The following is a 17838-nucleotide window of genomic DNA, read 5'->3' as shown; positions in this document are numbered from 1 at the left end:
CTGTATTGCTAGCCCCAAATAGGAATAGGAGTCAGATATCCCTCCCCCAATAATGAGATTGTCTTAAAATCTTGAGTATGTTTTATTAATAAGCATGTGGAGGTTGGTTTTATTTGTCTGCTGGTGTCTGAACTTTTAAGTGCACTACTTTTGATATCTTTCAAATCTTTCTCTATATCTGAGGCCAAAAAATGTCTTCTTTTAAAGTAAAATGAAACCTGATATTATTGCATACAGTTTCTTGAGTCCAGCTACTGGTGTTTAAGGAAAAACACCAGTATCTGTGACAAAAAGATCAATGAAAGAAAGTCAAGAGGTGGCAACAGTAGCTTAACAACATGTTGCATCTGTAATACATTAATTTGTTCTTTCAAAACATAAATCAATAATTTACACTGCATTTTAAATTCTGGCGCTTATGTTTGTCATGTTCCCTCATGCTTATGTGTGAAAAGAAAGGGTAGATAACTGTGCCCACTGCTTTTAATATTCTGTTAATAATTTTTATAACACTAGTGTTTATTCTTCCTCTCCATAAAGGAAACCTTGTGTGCTCTAGTGTAACAAATCATCTTTGTTACCCTTAGGCCCCCTCTATACGATAAATTTATGTCATGATTAACATGTTAATCATGGCATAAATGCATGAATGTCGCATGCCTCCTGAGGCTTGCGGGGCACGGTGACCACTCGCAGGCGGCAGCGGAGTGGCAGCGGTGAGCTTCTGCATGCAGCTACAGCAGTGTCAGCGGCAGGCTGAGTGGGGAGTTCCCACAGGTGGCTGCGGTGGTGAAGGCGGTAGGGGAGGGGGTAGCGAGTGCCAACTGGCAACTACCTGCAGACAATCTTGCGTCAGCAGAAGCCAATCTCAGGGGGTGCACTGCCAATGCGTAAGTGGGAAGGGTGCTTCTTGGGACTTCAGAGCATACCATTTTTCATTAGTACAATGTCAAGTAAAACGCTTCTTTTACTAAATTAAAAATGGTCTTGGTATATAATTGGGTATAACTGCGTGTTTTCTCAGTGTCCTATCTACCACTTTTCATTTTCTTCCTCATAAATTCATTTTAGTGAACTTCTCCTTTCCATTTATTTTAACATAACAGCAAAATAAGTAATGTAAGCTATATTTATATTTTCAATGTTTTTATTCCCTTGTTGCTGTTTATTTACGTCTTTCTGTATCTTAGCTGTTGCTGCTTTCTAAAGTCTTGAAAGAACCCAGTTATCATAACCATAGTGATGCAAGATAAAATATTTCTTACATCATGGCATTTATCAAATGTGTGGAGCAATGTTTCATAAACATGTTTTTACTTTTATGATAATGATTAAAAATTGGAAAACTATTATGTCCGGTAGATGTCACTGTTATAGACTGAATGATGATTGCTCACTCTGCCATTATTTATTACGGTGGCATTCTAACTAGGTTAGAGGAGAGACCCGGGTATTCAGTCAATCAGGGCACTTTGGCTGTAAAATTATGATTTTTTAAAAACATATATTGCACAACTGAGTTATTTCTAAATAGCTGAAATTCCATTTTTAATTTTTTAAAGAAATAATGGTTAATAGTTTAGTAATCCAAATGACACGTAGCTTTTGCATGGTGTTACAAATTGCTAGTTATTTGTGTTGCTTATATTTCTTTTGCTATTTAATTGACATATGAAATGTTTCTCACCATTCACTGAACTAATTTTAATCGTATGTAGCTAAGTAATTTTAATTGTATGTATGAATAGTACAAGGGTAGCTAAACTGAAGCTTCCAAGTTGAATGCATCTCCCACGCAGTTTAAATATAGCTACTAATAAAAGTCATTTAATGGCAAAATCTTATTTAAATGGGAGTGGTGTGTGCAGATCACTGATTGCAAAATGTGCATCTTGAAAATTGTGTCCCGCGACTCTTGCAAGTGTCAAAACTTTGATCTGTAATGAAGTTGAGGTAAATTGGCCATTCTTGTACTATTCAATTGTGCTTCTATATTACACTTTAAATAATAACCGGCTTTTCTAGAGCCTACATTCAAATGAGCAGGGGGCTGGACTAGATGACCTCATGAGGTTCCTTCCAGCCTCACTTTCTTATGATCCTGTGTAATCTTAACTGTACAGTATATTCAACTGACATGTTCCTGTATATTAAAAATAAACTTTTATATAACACTGATATTTATTGAGACCTCCTAAAATCATTTAGTATATAACAACCAGGTTAAATTGGAATCTAAACAGGATATTCTGTTGTTATTGCCTTAGAGTAAGATTCTTAAACAGATAACTATGGTTTTGTACATTACAAATAAAGAAACTTTAATCTTGCTATTTTTTTTTTAGTGTTTTCCTATTTCATCATTTTGGTTGTAATTACTTTAATATTGTTCTCAAAATTGGCATCAGCATTAATAAAACAGCTTTACTGAGAGAGTAAGTGGGTGCATCCACATGTGCTATTAGCGTGGAGCAATAAACTCTGGCACATATTGTGACAATTTATTGCTCCTGGATGCTATGTTTGAACATGCACCTCAGATCACAGCACACTGGGCCAGGTCAGAGCAGCCCCAGCTAGTTAAGGGCCTGAGGGAATCCGCCTGCCAGACCGAGGCTACTCCAATCAGGCTTAATGTGCTGGGGAGTGGCTGGCTGAGACATGAGGCAGGCAGTCCCCACACGGAAGCACCCTCATGCCCCAGCCAGCCCTGTCAGTGTCTACACAAGCGTTGCTGCACACTAAAGAACTCCACTGCAGGACAGTATGTGTATTTACAACTACTAACCTGTGGCGGAGTTAGTTTCCTGTGGTCTAGTAGGGCTGCAGGTGCAGACATTGAGACTTCACTGAAGACCTAATAAGGCAGCTCCACAGTAAATATCTCGTGTAGATGTGCCCAGTGTATTTTATCAGGTTGTTACTGCATAGTTATTCCCTGTATAACCAGGAAGTTCAAGACTTTAACAGCACTTTGTTAGAACTTATAAAACATTGGGTAGCAACACCAGTGGCTCTACATTTGAGCAATTCAAGAAAGCTGACTTTCACAGGTAAACTTTTCCAAAACCCCATGGTTGCCTAATTCTCATTTGCCAAAGCAATTTAGACTCCTGAAGAACATAACTTTCATATTGGGTCAAAGCAAAAGTCCATCTAGCCCAGGAGCCTGTCTCCCAAGAGTGGCAGGAATGGATGCTTTAGAGCAGTTGTTCTCAACTTAGACTCAGGGCACCCCTTGGAAAATGCCATCTTAGTTTTTTCTCATTTTTTACTACAGAAAAATACTAGAGCAATTCTTCCATTGCAAACAACTTAGAAAGACCACAGCAGGCCAGAATGTTTTTGACACCTTGGATTCCTGTTTGAAATCTCTGGCTTTATCTTGTGAATTGTGCTTGGACTCCTAACAGTGATAAGGTCCCATTGTGTGGCACCTCGCAGCACCCTTGAAAGGAGCTCCTAGCACGCTGGTTGAAAACAGCCGCTTTAGTGGGAGAGCATTGAAGTGGGTACTTCTAGAGCAGTGGTTCTCAACCTATTCGCCACAGTGGGCCACACTTGCAGCTCTCAATGTGTTATATGGGCTGCACCTACACACTTACTTCATGTGTAAACATTTAACAAATGTTTTGTATCTGTTACCTGGCAGAAATGCAGGATGACACATGGGCCATGGCCCACAGGTTGTGAACCACTGCTCTACAGTAATCTGTCCCTTATTCAATACTCTCCCTGGCCTCCACTGTTATTGGCTTAGGCACCAGAGGAATAACCTCAGCATGGGCCTACCTAGAATTTTGAAAAGGGGATGCAGACAGTGAGGTGCATTGTCACATATGAAACAATATGTAGTCTCCTCCAGTTAAAAAGAAATTAGCTTCACTAAGGGCCCTGCCACATGTTCAAGTTAAAGCTGGATAAAAACCAGTTATAGAGTTGTTACACATTTCCAAGCACTAACTTCGCAGCTGGCCAGTTCTTTTAGTAGCTGAGACTATCTGAGGAGTGCTTAGAGTCTGAAAAAGTTGAGAACCACTGGCTTATATAAGTGAATTTAGAGACCTCGAAGAAAGAAAACATCAAATAAGGCTTTGGGAGTGGCTTTTTAATTCATTTTAACTAACTGCAACTTTGTAGTTGATGAAGTGCTTTACTTGCAGATTACAGACAAGGTTATTTAGGTAAATCTGAGACCAACTCAAACAGGCGGAAACAGTCAAATAGTTGGAAAAATTACTTTCAGATTTTTATTGTTGCTTTTCTTTCGGTAGCTGGTCATTTCTTACGGTGGGGTAAATGCTTTGTGCATGTGGCTGCTCTAAACTGATCATGATTAACCAGTTAATAGCATGCTAATGACATTATGATATGCAGCCTCTTGCAGGGGCCTAATAGAACAAGGACCCAGGTCTGTGTTAGGCAGTTTAGGATGCAAGCAGAAGCAAATTAAATTACATTGGCATGGGTGAAAAGCAACCCACAGCGCTGTGAAAGTGGAGCTTTGTGACCAAGCGAGGTGGAAGCAGGCAGGAATCAAAGAGGGGGTGGAAGGGTACGCACACCTTTTTGGATTCCCCGGGCTCACTGCTGGGAGAGGTGCCTGGGGCCAGGCAGGCTCTTCGCTGAGCCGCCTCTGCTCATAAAACGCGGAGATAAATCTCTCCTCGGTGAAGTTTCCATTGTACCCACCGCCAGCGTAGTGCAACAAACGCACGCGGCCCTAACCCCCCACCTTGGACAGCTGAACACCCGCGCGCTGTCACGAGCGACGACTCACGGCCCCTTCCCCAGCCCCGTTACTCTCGCTTCGCCGCCCCGCCCTTGCCACATGGGCGCGCGGATTGGCTGGGAAAACTGTTCAGCTGGACTGCGAACCAATCACGGCAGATCTCGTGGGAGGGGCAAACAGAACGGGAGAGCAAAAGTTCCGCTTCGCACCTGTTCCCGCTCCAGCCTCCAGCGCGTGGCGTTTTCCCCTCCCTCCAACCAGCTCCCGACCCCCGCGCAGCCGCAATCTCTCGTTCTCTTTCCTTCGCCGCCGCCTCCTCCTCCAGCCTCCAGGGCGCGAGGTGAGCGCAGGGGGCGGGGCCTCGGGGAGCCCCTCTCCGCAGCGGCCCCGCCCTCTGCCCCTTGTGCGCGCGTGAGGCAGGTGGGTGACGCGTGGCCAGGAGTGGCGGGCGCGTGGCTCGAAGCGGGGGCGCCCGACCGCACACATGGACCGCGGGCCCAGGGGAGCACCCCGTGCCCACGCTGGCTGCCAGTGCAACAGCAACCAAAGCGCTGTCGCAGGCGAGCAGTGCCTGGGGGTTCAACGTGCCCCATGTGAGATCCGGCTTCTCATTACACCTCATAAAAGGCTTCAGGGGCAGCAAATCCTGTGGTGAAAGTGCCAGGATGGTGCCCTGTAAAGGAAGGGCTTTAATGCTACAAAGCTTCAGGGGCTAGAGCCCGGCAAAGGTTAGGTGTAGGCACTGCCTCCGTGAAATGTGAAGGATGTATTGCCCCTTTAGCTTATGGCAAAGCAGTCCATGGTGATGCTGCCACAGTGCACCACAAGGCCTAGTTAACGTGTATCAGTAATATGGAATCAAAACCTGTGGTGGAGGCGATGTCTTTTATTAGACCATAATCAAAGATGCCACCTCTGCCATGAGTTTTGATTCCTTTTGCCTCTAGACCAATATGGCTACAACCTGGATACCTATCAGTAATGTGGACCTTCTGCCAAGAGCAGCAATGAGCCCCTGCTGTTAAGAAAGGGGGCCATGGGATGTCTGCCCACTGAATTTGTGGGACGAATAGAAGAAGGGAGAGGTGTGAGGGCTGCAGGTTCAAAATGAGTGTGCCAAGCGGGGAGGAGGGGAGAAATCAAGCAGCGTACGCCAGGTAGAATGCACTACATGGGGCTAATGGGCACAGGAGGCACAGTTTGAACATCCCTGGACCAAGATATTTGAATTTATCTTTCTAGCTATGGGAGAGCCCCTTTCCCCATCCCCCAGTTTCTGTAAGGGAGGAGATATATGAAAAGGATCAGTGACTGTCTTCAGCTGAACCAAAACTATACCATTTTGGGCATTTTGTGATGTTGATATCAGTCACTTGATACCACAGATTCATGTAACATGGAGGAGTGGTTTCATGTTGGGTGAAAACTTCAGGAAGTGACCTGCTGTACTTCAGTGAGGGGGTACTGAATGATAAAGCAGAATTATGTGACTGGTTTGAAAAAGTGGAAACTTTTGTTTCATTTCAAGGCTTTATCTGATGCATGCTAAGCTATTACAGAGACAAGTGCCAACTGCTTGAGAAAACCCATTATAAAATTGGGCCAACAATAGGAGAATAGCAGTTACCAATAGAAAAGATGTAAGTTCTTTCTACCACCTGTTATGTTCCCAAAAAGATATAATTCTCATCTTAAATTGACAGTATAGTTGACGGTCAAAAGGACAAGTTATCTTTGTGCCCTGATTCATTAAGAAGTTACAAAAATAATAGTTTTGATGTCAGAAAAATTCACAGACCTTATAGCAAGTCTATTCAACCCCTTTTAGAAATATTTTTAGTTCTCATTTCAAGTAAAGTTAGATAATTTGCAAAAAAAAAGATGGCAAGTAAAGCATGTAATCAACTGCAAAGTTACAGTTACTTAAATATAATAAAAAACACCCTCCCAAAGCCTTATTTGATGTTTTCTTTCTTTGAGGTCTCTGAATTCATTTATAAGCTGGTGGCTCTTAACTTTTTCAGACTCAGAGCACCTCTTGATAGTCTCAAGGCACTCCTTAGAAAGTGCCAGCTCTTAGTTTTCATCCCTTTTTGGACTACAGACAAAAGATAGAGCAATTCTTCTGCTCAAAAGAATTCAGAAACACTGCAGTGGGTGCATCTACACAAGTTGCTTACTGTGCATTAGCCTAATAATGCCATGACGCTACTGTGTTGAAAACTGTACTAATAGCCTACTGCACAGTGTTATTAGGCTAATGTGCAATAAATATCACTAGCTGTGTACTGGCGCTACTGCGCAGTAACTCTAGGTACCATGTATTTAGTTAGTACTTTCTTAAGGAAGTACTAAACTAAATGTGCAGTATCTAAGGTGCATTAATAAATGTGTAGATGTGCTCAGCAGGTCAGAATGGTAGACACTATGGATTTCTGTTTCAAATCTCTGAGTTTATCTTGTGAATCATGTTTCACACCAAATGATGCTACCATTGTGTGGCACCTCGCAGCAGCTGTAAAAGGATGTTAAGGCATCCCAGGTTGCCATGGTATCCTGATTGAGAATCACTAATATAAGCCTAATATTTCTTGATTAGTATTACCCTCCGAGTCATCAGTTTTACTCTTTGTCACTCTCTGCTACTTGAATATAATACAAATAAGAGTTTGAAGAGTCCAAGGAGAGAGAGAGAAGGAAAAAAAAAATATATAACAGAAAGTATATGGCATCTTTGATTTGAAGATGTTTGAAAATCTGATATTGTCTTTTTCCTGAAACATAATTTTGTTTGATGTTTGTCTTAATTCTTTGGCTCAACAGGGGCCAACCTTTTTGGCAAACATGCCACAAATTAGCCCCATGCCCTCCTGGAGTGCCACTCCAATCCCCTTCCTCTGCCTGTCCTGCTTAGGTTTCTCCTCCCTACTCTGTGCTCCTTACCCCTGTAATGCAAGCAGGATGGGGTGACAGGGGCAACCGCCCTGGATGCTGTGTGAAAAACTGGCTTCTGGTCTAGTTGGATTGCAATCACAGCAGAAGTGGCAACCAGAAGTCACTGCTGCTCCTGCGTGCAGCAGCCACCCCAGGCACCTGTCCGTCTCCTTATGCTGCTGCCTTGCCCAATCTCCTGCTCTGCGTTCTGCTTCCTGCCCTGCACTCCCTGCTCGATCTCCTGTTCTGTCTTCTGGTCCCGGTCATATCTGCTGCTGTGCCACCTGGCTCCTCCCTGATCTGTCACATCCCACACACAAAGGTTGCCCATGCCACAGGTTGGCCACCCTTGTTTTAGGGTAAATTCAGAACCCGAGTCATTCTTTGAGAAAAAAGGTGCTACGCAGCATGCTGGGGGTGAGTTTTATAAAAAAGGAAATTTGCGGTTGCGTCAGGAAGTATTTCAATGGCAGTTGTAAAATGGTGACAGTCAAACGTCGTATGATTAACTGAAATCTTCCTGATATTGTGTAGCTGGGATTTTTCAGAGTGCCATGATTTTTACTTTAAGTATAGTTTCATCCCATAATAAAATATTAAAATGTAAGATATTTTAGCCCTTTTTCTATTGATGTTTTGTTATGGATAGGCGTTTGGTAAATTTTATAGCAGTGTGTCTTTGTTATATGCAGCAATAACGTCCCTGTACAATGACAGAGAGCAAGCCCCATAGCCACAAGCAGATGCTAGAACCAAATGTCAGAGGCTGTTCAAGGGGACACGATCACTCCTCTATAGAGGCACTGAAGTTTCCTGCTCAAGCCACGGTGACCTTTCACAACATCTGCTACAAAGTAAAAGTGAAAACTGGGCTTTTATGTTGGCAGAAAACCGTTGAAAGAGAAATCTTGAAAGACATCAAGTATGTATTTTAGTGTCAAGCATATTAACTTAACTTTTCTTTCCAAGGAGGTTAACAATAACCTCATTCAGCAAACAGATGAATGACAGATGAAATAACTGCACAGCAATACAATTCTGAAATTCATACTTTCAGATTTAGTTTTAAAAAGTCTTTTAATACTGCATGGTATGACAACAAGAAGGGTATCTGTCAATTAAATTTGTCTTCCAGTTTTAATTAAGGAGTGTGTACAGGCTGCTGATGTCTCCCCCAGCTCAGGAAGGTCTGAACGACCATAGTAAAGACTTAGGTATTGCAACAGTGGACAGACATTCTGTCACCCAGTGACGTTTCCAGCCCCAAGTTATGGTGTTCAGGCTTCCTTTTACATGCATAAGGAGTTAGGCACATCAAGAAACAGGAGCCTAGTTAGCCAATAGGAAATGCTGAAGAAAAAGATGGGACCAAGAGAGTGAGGTATTTCATTCCAAATACACAGCTATGAATCGTCCTCTGGAATAGGTGCTTAAGTCAGGTCACTCTTTGCTCACAAAACACTGAGCATGAAAGAGCTTACTTCCTTTTATGCAACTGCCCAGCTGTCCTGGGAGGTGAGACCTTCATTCACATTTCCCATTCCAAATTATATAGAGGACAAACTTGAATGTGGGTATTCCACAACTCAGAAGAGTACATGAATTTTGTAAGTTAGACATACCCTGACACCATATCTATTAGATCAGGCTCCACAGGCAGCCCACCACTTAATTTGTGAATCCCTCCAGAGCTAAGTATTAAACAGCTTGGAGCTTTTTAAGATTTACAGGGGTCTACATTTTCCTAATAGCAGAAGCACCTAAGAGACTTTAAGGTTTATTTGCACAATCAACCTTCTGCCAGTATAGCACAGTAGAATCTTCCAGTGGCTACATAGCCGGAGTCATTCATGAAGATGGTTTAGCTATGCTACTAGGAAAATAAATGGACCATCAGTGTAGTTATCTCTACACCATCAGTTTCGCAAGCATAGCCATGTCAAACAGGATTCCCCCACCCCACACACCTGGTTGACAAAGCTATGCCTACAAAATTTTGTAGTTAAGTCCAACACTTCCCAAATTATTTTGACCAGTGGATCATTGTTTACCATTGACGCTTCTCACAGACCAGCACACACACTTTTATCAAACTTCTAACTGAAAGGAGGATTAAGTGTGTGCAACCCACAGATCAAAGTTTGGGAATCACTAGTAAAGATCAAGCTTTAGGCAGGAGCTGAGCAGCAGTTTCTTTGAATGCCAGTAGCATTAAAAGAGTGGCTGGGCATCTATTCCCCCATCTTGTCAGTTTCATTCCCATAATCTATTGAGGCCTGATCTTAGGGAAACCATTTATTGAATGGTAGAAAATCCCCAAATAAAAGAATTTAACATAAATTTAAGAGGTACCTCCCTTTTGAGCTAGGAGCTTCCTTTCCACAGCTTCCCTCTTCTGGTAGCTCTTCTCCAGCCACATATAACTCCTCAGACTGAGCTTCTTCAGCCCTTATAGAAATCAGGTGTTCATAATCCTATCTACCAGGCCCAAACAATTATTCTAAGACGACTCTGCTTTAGAATAGGGCTGGGTGGTCCAGGGTCCATTCTAAAAAAGGGTTAACCAACTCTGTTGCTGTGTGCTTAGTGTACAACTAGGTATAACTTTTATTTTTATTTTACTCTATTTATAGGATAAAGGCATTAATTGTAGCAAAAGAGTAAAAAAAACCTAACCTTTTACTAATGTAAAAAACAAAACAAAACAAATCCACTTCTGAAATCGGCATGTATTTGTTTATGTTTCATACTTCAGTAAGGGATATTTAATAGTTTCTCAATGATTTTGTTTTAATACTACAATAAAATTGAATGGCCTTTAAAGCAATTCATTTACACACAAAATGAAAATAAAATTAATTTGGGAAATGCTGATTTTGTTTTACAGTGGGATTATGAGACCTGGCCTTAATGCAATATTGGGACCTACTGGCAGTGGCAAGTCTTCGTAAGTGTTGTGGCAACAAAAGGATTTCTTTTACCTTATGCATATTCCTCATATAGAGAAATCATGACAATCACAAAACATGTCTGCACACTATTACAATTGATAAACAGATCAATAGAGGCCACATGTTAAAAATAGCTTCTATCCAATAGCCTTCGCATGTTCAAAATTCTATTATTGTTCACCTCAAAAGCTATTCAAATTTCCATGCTTATAACTAATTCCTTGATGTTCAGCTACATAGCTAGGAGTGCATGTATCACATTTAAAATGTGACATGTTTCATATTTATAATGCATATCTAAGCTTTGGGACCTTTTCCAGATAATATACATAGGGTAGGACTTCAGCTGTTCAAATATACTAGAGTGATTGCAAATGGTTCATGAAAAATCTGAGATTTATAAACCTGGGATTCATAAATTGTCTTCTGCTTGATGTTTGGGCAGATGTTAGTACAAGAGAGAATCTGGGGTGATATTTTCAGCACAGAAACTACATCAAAATATGCACCAGATGATGCTAATTAGTTTGGTATGGCAAATTTACCTTTTACCTACCCTGCCTTTGAAAGACTTACTCCTCAGAACCCTTTTTGGGAGACTGATTTTTCTTCTTTCTAGGCTATTAGATATATTAGCTGCAAGGAAAGATTCTCATGGGCTGTCTGGAGACATTTTGATAAATGGAGCTTCCCGGCCTCCCAACTTTAAATGTATTTCTGGATATGTGATACAGGTAAATAAGCCTGATGTTTCAGTCTTCTACTTTGGAGACAAATTCTGGATTAAACAGCCAGTGATGAGATTTACAATATTGTGGTAGTGACATAAGGCCCTCATCATCTGGTTTCAACATTTTGTGGAATTGCTCCTTTTTTTTTGTCTCCTATTGTAAACAAGCACCTCATCCCACAGATGCAGCATGGTCTTGCACATTATCTAATACAGTGGTTTTCAGCCTGTGGTCTGTGGACCCTTGGGGATCTGCAGATTATGATGGGTCCATGAAAGATGATAATGATGAATCAAAACTATGTGAATACCCACACTTACAATTCAAAGGGGTCCGCTCCTCCATTGAAAATTTTTTAGGGGTCCACAAATGAAAAAAGGTTAAAAACCACTGATCTTATGTATTGCTTTGGACATTTTCTTACATTTCCCATCTGGATTTGACCTGAATTTGAACTTACATTTATGCATATCTGAGATCATAAAACAATGTTAAAAGTATCTCCTCTTTTCTGTCTCAGTTGCTTTGTTTCTAATTATTTTTGGATATATATGATGATTGGTAAAATCTTGCAAGAAAATGATATACAGTTATTGATTTTTTCATATTTTTCTTTTTATATAGGTATTATTGAAATACCTTTTCAGTTTGCCTTACAGTCTCAATCAAGACTAAGGGTCAGTTGTGCCCTCTAGGTGCTCACAAATTAAACCTAGGTTATAGAGAAGTGTTTTTCATTTTGTCTTTTACTCCCTTTTTATTCAGTTTCCTGCTTTGCTATTTCGTCTTCAAGTTACACTCTTCAGTTGCTTCATTTTGGCTCTAAGTGCGATATTATGGAAAGAATTTAAAAGCCCAACTATGGTTAGAGGGAAGGTGATCTAAATAGAGCCTGTTCAGAATGAGGCCAGTATTGGAATTATAGTTGGCATTGTGCTCATTAAATGTTGTGGTGGACTGTGGTGGAAAAAGAGTAGCAGATTTTTAATTAGCCATACTAGCTCTGGAAGTTTGTAAAGTGATCTGCATTCTCTTATTTAAAAAAAATATAAACTATTGAACCTCAAAGACTTAAAATACAGAAACTCCTTCATGCTTCGCAGACATCATGCAGTGATAGTTTAGGATCCTGTTGTAATCTGTTTTAAAACCAAATATTGTCCTAGTTAGTAGAAAATGTTTTCTGGCCAGTAAAGCCCAAATTCCGATCCTAGAATAAGGATGCAAATCAAAGTAATCCCATTAAAGTCCATGCATTTACTTGGTCTAGAGATCAGAAACTGATCCTAACAGATTTTTATCTCTTGCCATGATATTATTTTTTTCATATACACCGTTGATAGAGGGCAAACAGAAAAACAGTGCTTAATGCCCTGTCTTCCTTATTCTCCTCTCCACATGAGGAGGAATGATGGACATTCTAGTAGCACTTTTCCCATCATCACCTAAGGATAGCAAGCTACAAAGGGCACAGAGAAGCCCCATATCCATTGGGCAGTGGTTCTCAGTGAAGTCCTGGGGAATCCTATTAGTTTGGATTCCTTGATGCAATGGATTCCCATCCACTGTGGGGGTCAAAATTTTCAATTCTGAGGGAGATCCCTGACAAATATGGCCTTGAATTCCTTGCTATAATGAAACTCTGTGCATCCATGGGATGCAGTTTCCTGGTCTTGGAGTTTTTCCCACTAAATATGGCCTTAGATTACGTAGGTTTGAGCTTCCCTGTCCTGGGAAATCCCCATAGACCATAATGCCATTGCCATCCACTATAATACTATAACCCTTTGTAATGCAAGATCTTGATGTCAAGAAGGGAAAAATGAAGCTTGAAACCAAAACTAGCTAACATTTTTGTATCTCCTAAGAATGATGTGGTAATGGGGACCCTGACAGTGAGAGAAAATTTTGAGTTCTCAGCAGCACTTCGTTTACCGACTTCTGTGCCTGAACAGGAAAAAAAAGAACGAGTTAACCAGATCATCCTGGAACTGGGTTTGTCCAAAGTGGCAGATTCCAAGGTAATGGCATAACATGTCATGGCATTTACTATTACCAAACAAAGAATTTAAAATGTAATTTCAAATCAGAAATATCTGACAGTTGAGGCAACTTTAAAGTGTGTTTCTACTACAAAGTTTGACTTCTGAAAAAAGTTAATTGTGGGTTTAATATCTTGCAATTATTTTCACGTTACATGTGTTAATTTACAATATATGTAAATTACAGTTTACAAATCATATAGACAAATTATGGATTCCATAAAGGAAGCTGGGTTCTTTCCTTTTTTTTTGCACATCATCACCAATTATAAAGGTTCTGGCTGTGAATTATGCCTTAGCAATATTTTTGTAATCTCATTGTGTGAATGGGAGATTCAGAAACTTTACTGATTGGCTCAACAATTGGAATTTAGTAAAAAATTCTGTGAAAAAAAATGATTTAATAATTTCATAAAGAAGTAAAATTTAATAAAAACATGTTTCTCTTGAACATAAGTATAAATGCCTCTGCATGTACAAGGAGCAGATCTGTCCTGTAAGAAGGTGCATATTTTCATAATCACTTATCAGGACTGAACTACTCTCTGACTCTGCTCCCCCAGATCCTACCAATTATTGTACCATCCATACACTTGTAAATCCGGATATTTGCTCACCTTCACCTTAATTTGCCTTGTAGTGTGGTTTGGTTTTCCCACTCACTAAAAGGGTCCTTCATTTAACTTGGTCTTTACTAGCACTACTTTCTGAACTCTCTCCTGAGTTTCCCTCTTTGACCATCACCTGATCCTTTCCTGCATCACTTATTAGCCCCTGACCAACCTTACTTCCGTCTATAAGGTGACAGGCTCTGTGGATGGGGGGAGAGCAGTGGTTATGATATACCTTGACTTTAGAAAGGGTTTTGATACCGTCTCCCACTATATTCTCATTAACAAGCTGAGGAAATACAGACTAGACAGAAGTACGGTAAATTGGATACATAACTAGTTGGATCATCATGCTCAAAGAGTAGTTATCAATAGTTCACTGTCTAGTTGGGAAGAGGTATCAAAGTGGGGTTCCCCAGGGTCAGGTATGGTTTGTCCTGGGTCAGGTATTATTTAATATCTTCATTAATGATTTGGATGATGGGACTGAATGCAGATTTAGCAAATTTACAGGTGACACAAAGTTGGGTTGAGGGTACTTTGGAGGAAGATCCAGAATTACTTGGATTGACTGGAAAAATTATCTGCAGTCAATCGGGTGAAACAAGGGCAAGTGCAAATCCTGCACTTGAGATGGAATAATTGCATGCAAAAATACAGATTGGGGATCATCTGGCTAAACTTAGTACTACAGAGAAGGACCTGGGATTTACAGTGGACCATAAACTAAATATGAGTCAATAGTGTGCTCTTGTAAAAAAAGCCAGCAGCATACTGGCTTGTATTAACAAGAGCATCACTTAAAAATCAAGGGAAGTGATTCTTCCACTCTGTTCAGCACTGGTAAGGCCTCATCAGGAGTACTGTGTCCAGCTGATAACAGTCTTCAAATACCTGAAGGATGATTATAAAGATGATGGAGATAGACTGTGGCTTGTAGGGGACAGGGCTAGAAGCAATAGACCCAAACTACAGTAGAGAAAAGTTAGGCTGGAAAGTTGGAGCTTTGGAACAGGCTACCTAGAGAAGATGTGGAATTATCATCCATGGAAATTTTCAAGAGCAGGTTGGCCTGGATGGTTTAATGAAGGATAATTGTGCCTTGAGCACGGGCCTCGACTAGATGATCTCATGAGGTACCTCTAAGCCCTACTTTCATATGATCCTAGTCATGCCTGTCATTTTTGCACTTCTTGTGTGTCCACAGCTTTTTATGCTCTGGACTGTCTTCCTTCTATTCATATGATTTGTGTTGCTTTTCAAACTTGATTCTTTTGCCCTTGACTTTTCCATAAAAGATTCACTTTACCAATCGCCAACCATGGCATACCCACAGCATCTGTTTCCTTCATTCCTTCTTTAGCATCTGATGAAGTATGCTGTTGCCTAGGAAAGCTTATTCCTTTTTCAACCAGTCAGTCTCTTAGGATGCCTGTAGATGTGAAGGATGTCTGCTCCGATGCCCTGTAATTACAGCATGTTCAAGTAGATTCGATTAATTGAGTCTGCTGGAGTGTGCTAAATAGCACTCTCCAGCAGCTTTGCTGTCTCATGCATTCAGTGTCTCCACACTTCAAAAGGGAGGCAGGGCACTTTAACTAAAACTCATCAAACAAGTTTTAGTTAAAGTGCCTCCTGTCAGCATTCTGAAGCATGGGACGCTGAATACATGAGACACTGCAGGCACTTTCATTACAGCGGCTCCCAAGAGCTGTTGTAATTAAAGTGCCCCTCCCCCATCCCTGGTGCATGTTTAAAGATGCCCTAAGTGCCACCCTGCCCTGCCTTCTGCCTAACTTCAGATTAACACAGACAACTACCTCTTTCTGTTGTATTGTGGAACCAGCAGCATAGGGACACAACCAACACATGGGCACAGGGACAATGGGTCTGGGACAGAAGTTTCATAAACTGGTTTGACGTAAATCAGTTAAGTCTGATACTACAGTCAACCAGGTTTATCTTAAACTAGTTTCAGCCATTATGAAACTAGTTTATGTGCACTGAGCTTCTCTCCTGTTACAGGTTTAAACCAGTTTCTGAAAAATTAAACCGGTTTATGTGTAACTTCTGTCTCTAGCCAGTGGCTTCTGGGTGCCATTGTGAACATGATCACATGGTGGCTGGCAGCAGCTGCTTTTTTCATGCCCTCTCCCCTCCCCCCACAACTGAGGCAAAAAACCTGTGACCATGCTGATCTTCTCCACTTCACATTTGTCTTCCTCCCCTTCAGTTCTGCCATCTTCTTAACAAAACAGCTCTGTTTCTCCAGTGTAATTTACTCCAAGATCCTCAGTCTCAGCAGCAGGTTTGTCATGTTTGAATCACTGTTCAAACCTTCACCTTCTCTTTCTTCCACTTCTCTACCCACGTAGGATCTCTATGATTCCTTCTAGGAGAAAAATGCTAAAATATGATAAGACCGTCCCCTCCTCTAGCTCCCTCCTCCCTTTAGGTAGCTGTTTGTATAGTCACTTTTTACACTGAGGTTTTTAGAAGTCATTGTGATTAGCTGTATAGACTAATGATTTTATAGCTGTATAAAATGATTTTCTCATTTTACTTTTATAACATACTATGTTATATTGATTTTTTTAAATATATTTTACACATTTAATTTTTTTTAAGAACATATTTGTTGAAAATCACTCATTTTTCATATTTTTTATTTTGATGCGTTTTATAGATAAACCATGTAAATGTTTTATGTTTCATTTACATTTTAATATCTGATCTAACACCTGAAGCACTAATTTTTTTTGCATTTTTACATATTTAACAAAATTATTTACAAAGAAACCTTATTCTTAGGACATGATACTCTATTTGCACTAGGTTGGCACCAGTATAATTCGTGGCGTCTCAGGGGGAGAAAGAAAAAGGACCAATATTGGAATGGAACTCATTACTGACCCTGCAGTCTTGTTCTTAGATGAACCAACAACAGGACTGGATGCCAGCACTGCCAATGCTGTCTTGTTGCTCTTGAAAAGGTGACTGCAATAGAATCACTGGGAATGAAGAATCCGTTTGGATAGAGATATACTCCTCACTTGCAATTATAACATTAGATTATATGTACACAGCCTTTAATAGTCTCCTTGGTTTATCCCTATTTAAAGCAATGGCAACTGCAGGTTTGTGCACTTGGAATTTCCTTCTAAATCTGCTTTCAGGGGATCAGGCTCTATCTTCTGTCCCACAGCTTTCAATGCACAAGTGACAGGGTTTTTTGGGCAAACAAGAAAATCCTTTTGAAGGTTCTGCCTAAGGGGAAAAAATGTAATATTAACATTACACCCTCTGTTATCTGCCCTGCCTATTCTCATTCTTCACCCTCTGTTATCTGCCCTGCATATGTTTTTGGTTTGGAGGACATGCTATACCTCACGAAGGAAAATCACTGCAAGTTATCTCAGGCTTACACTTCAGTAATAACAAGGATTACTTTGTCCTGTAGGCTTGGGAAATTACAGTCTGAACAAAATGTGATCATGCCCATATTTCTTTTTGTCATGCCTAGTAAGGGCTTAGAATTTGGCCCTTTTAATTACATTTTTGCTCCATCAAAGTTTTTAAAAAATATATTTTTTTTACCCTGTGTTGCTAGATCTATTTTGTATTAATATAAATTGAGGCCAAGTGCTGCCTTTTATTATTTCTTCTTGGAAATTGTCTAAATTTTTACCTCCTTTCAGCTATCAAAGCAATAGCAGGATAATGCAACTTTAATTATACATCCTGAGAATAATTCATTATAAGAAAATAGCATGGGAATTGAGTCAGATTCTAAGATGTTTACTCCTCATTTTGTTCTATTTTTACTCAAGCAATCTC

General features: G+C 40.4%; 1 protein-coding gene across 5 annotated transcripts in view; it reads left to right on the top strand.

Moving 5' to 3' along the window:
* Nucleotides 1–5069: 5069 nt before the first annotated feature.
* Nucleotides 5070–17838, top strand: part of LOC102380720 (ATP-binding cassette sub-family G member 2) — a 47825-nt gene continuing 35056 nt past the window's right edge. For 2 of the 5 annotated variants that reach the window (XM_014517149.2, XM_006018110.3), the window contains exons 1-7: nucleotides 5070–5152; nucleotides 6261–6372; nucleotides 8359–8588; nucleotides 10554–10613; nucleotides 11237–11351; nucleotides 13217–13369; nucleotides 16837–16994. In XM_014517149.2, the coding sequence (XP_014372635.1) occupies nucleotides 8377–8588; nucleotides 10554–10613; nucleotides 11237–11351; nucleotides 13217–13369; nucleotides 16837–16994 (698 nt within the window). In that variant the 5' untranslated portion in view covers nucleotides 5070–5152; nucleotides 6261–6372; nucleotides 8359–8376. Of the gene's footprint in view, nucleotides 5153–5269; nucleotides 5326–6260; nucleotides 6373–8358; nucleotides 8589–10553; nucleotides 10614–11236; nucleotides 11352–13216; nucleotides 13370–16836; nucleotides 16995–17838 lie in introns of those variants that run through there. The other 3 variants (XM_006018112.3, XM_006018111.3, XM_014517150.2) reach the window with 3 other exon arrangements.

The sequence above is a fragment of the Alligator sinensis genome, unplaced genomic scaffold (assembly GCF_000455745.1).
Source record: "Alligator sinensis unplaced genomic scaffold, ASM45574v1 scaffold125_1, whole genome shotgun sequence".
NCBI classification, from domain to species: domain Eukaryota; kingdom Metazoa; phylum Chordata; order Crocodylia; family Alligatoridae; genus Alligator; species Alligator sinensis.
The sequence above is the reverse complement of the archived record's forward strand: the minus strand, read 5'-3'. Positions and strand labels throughout refer to the sequence as shown.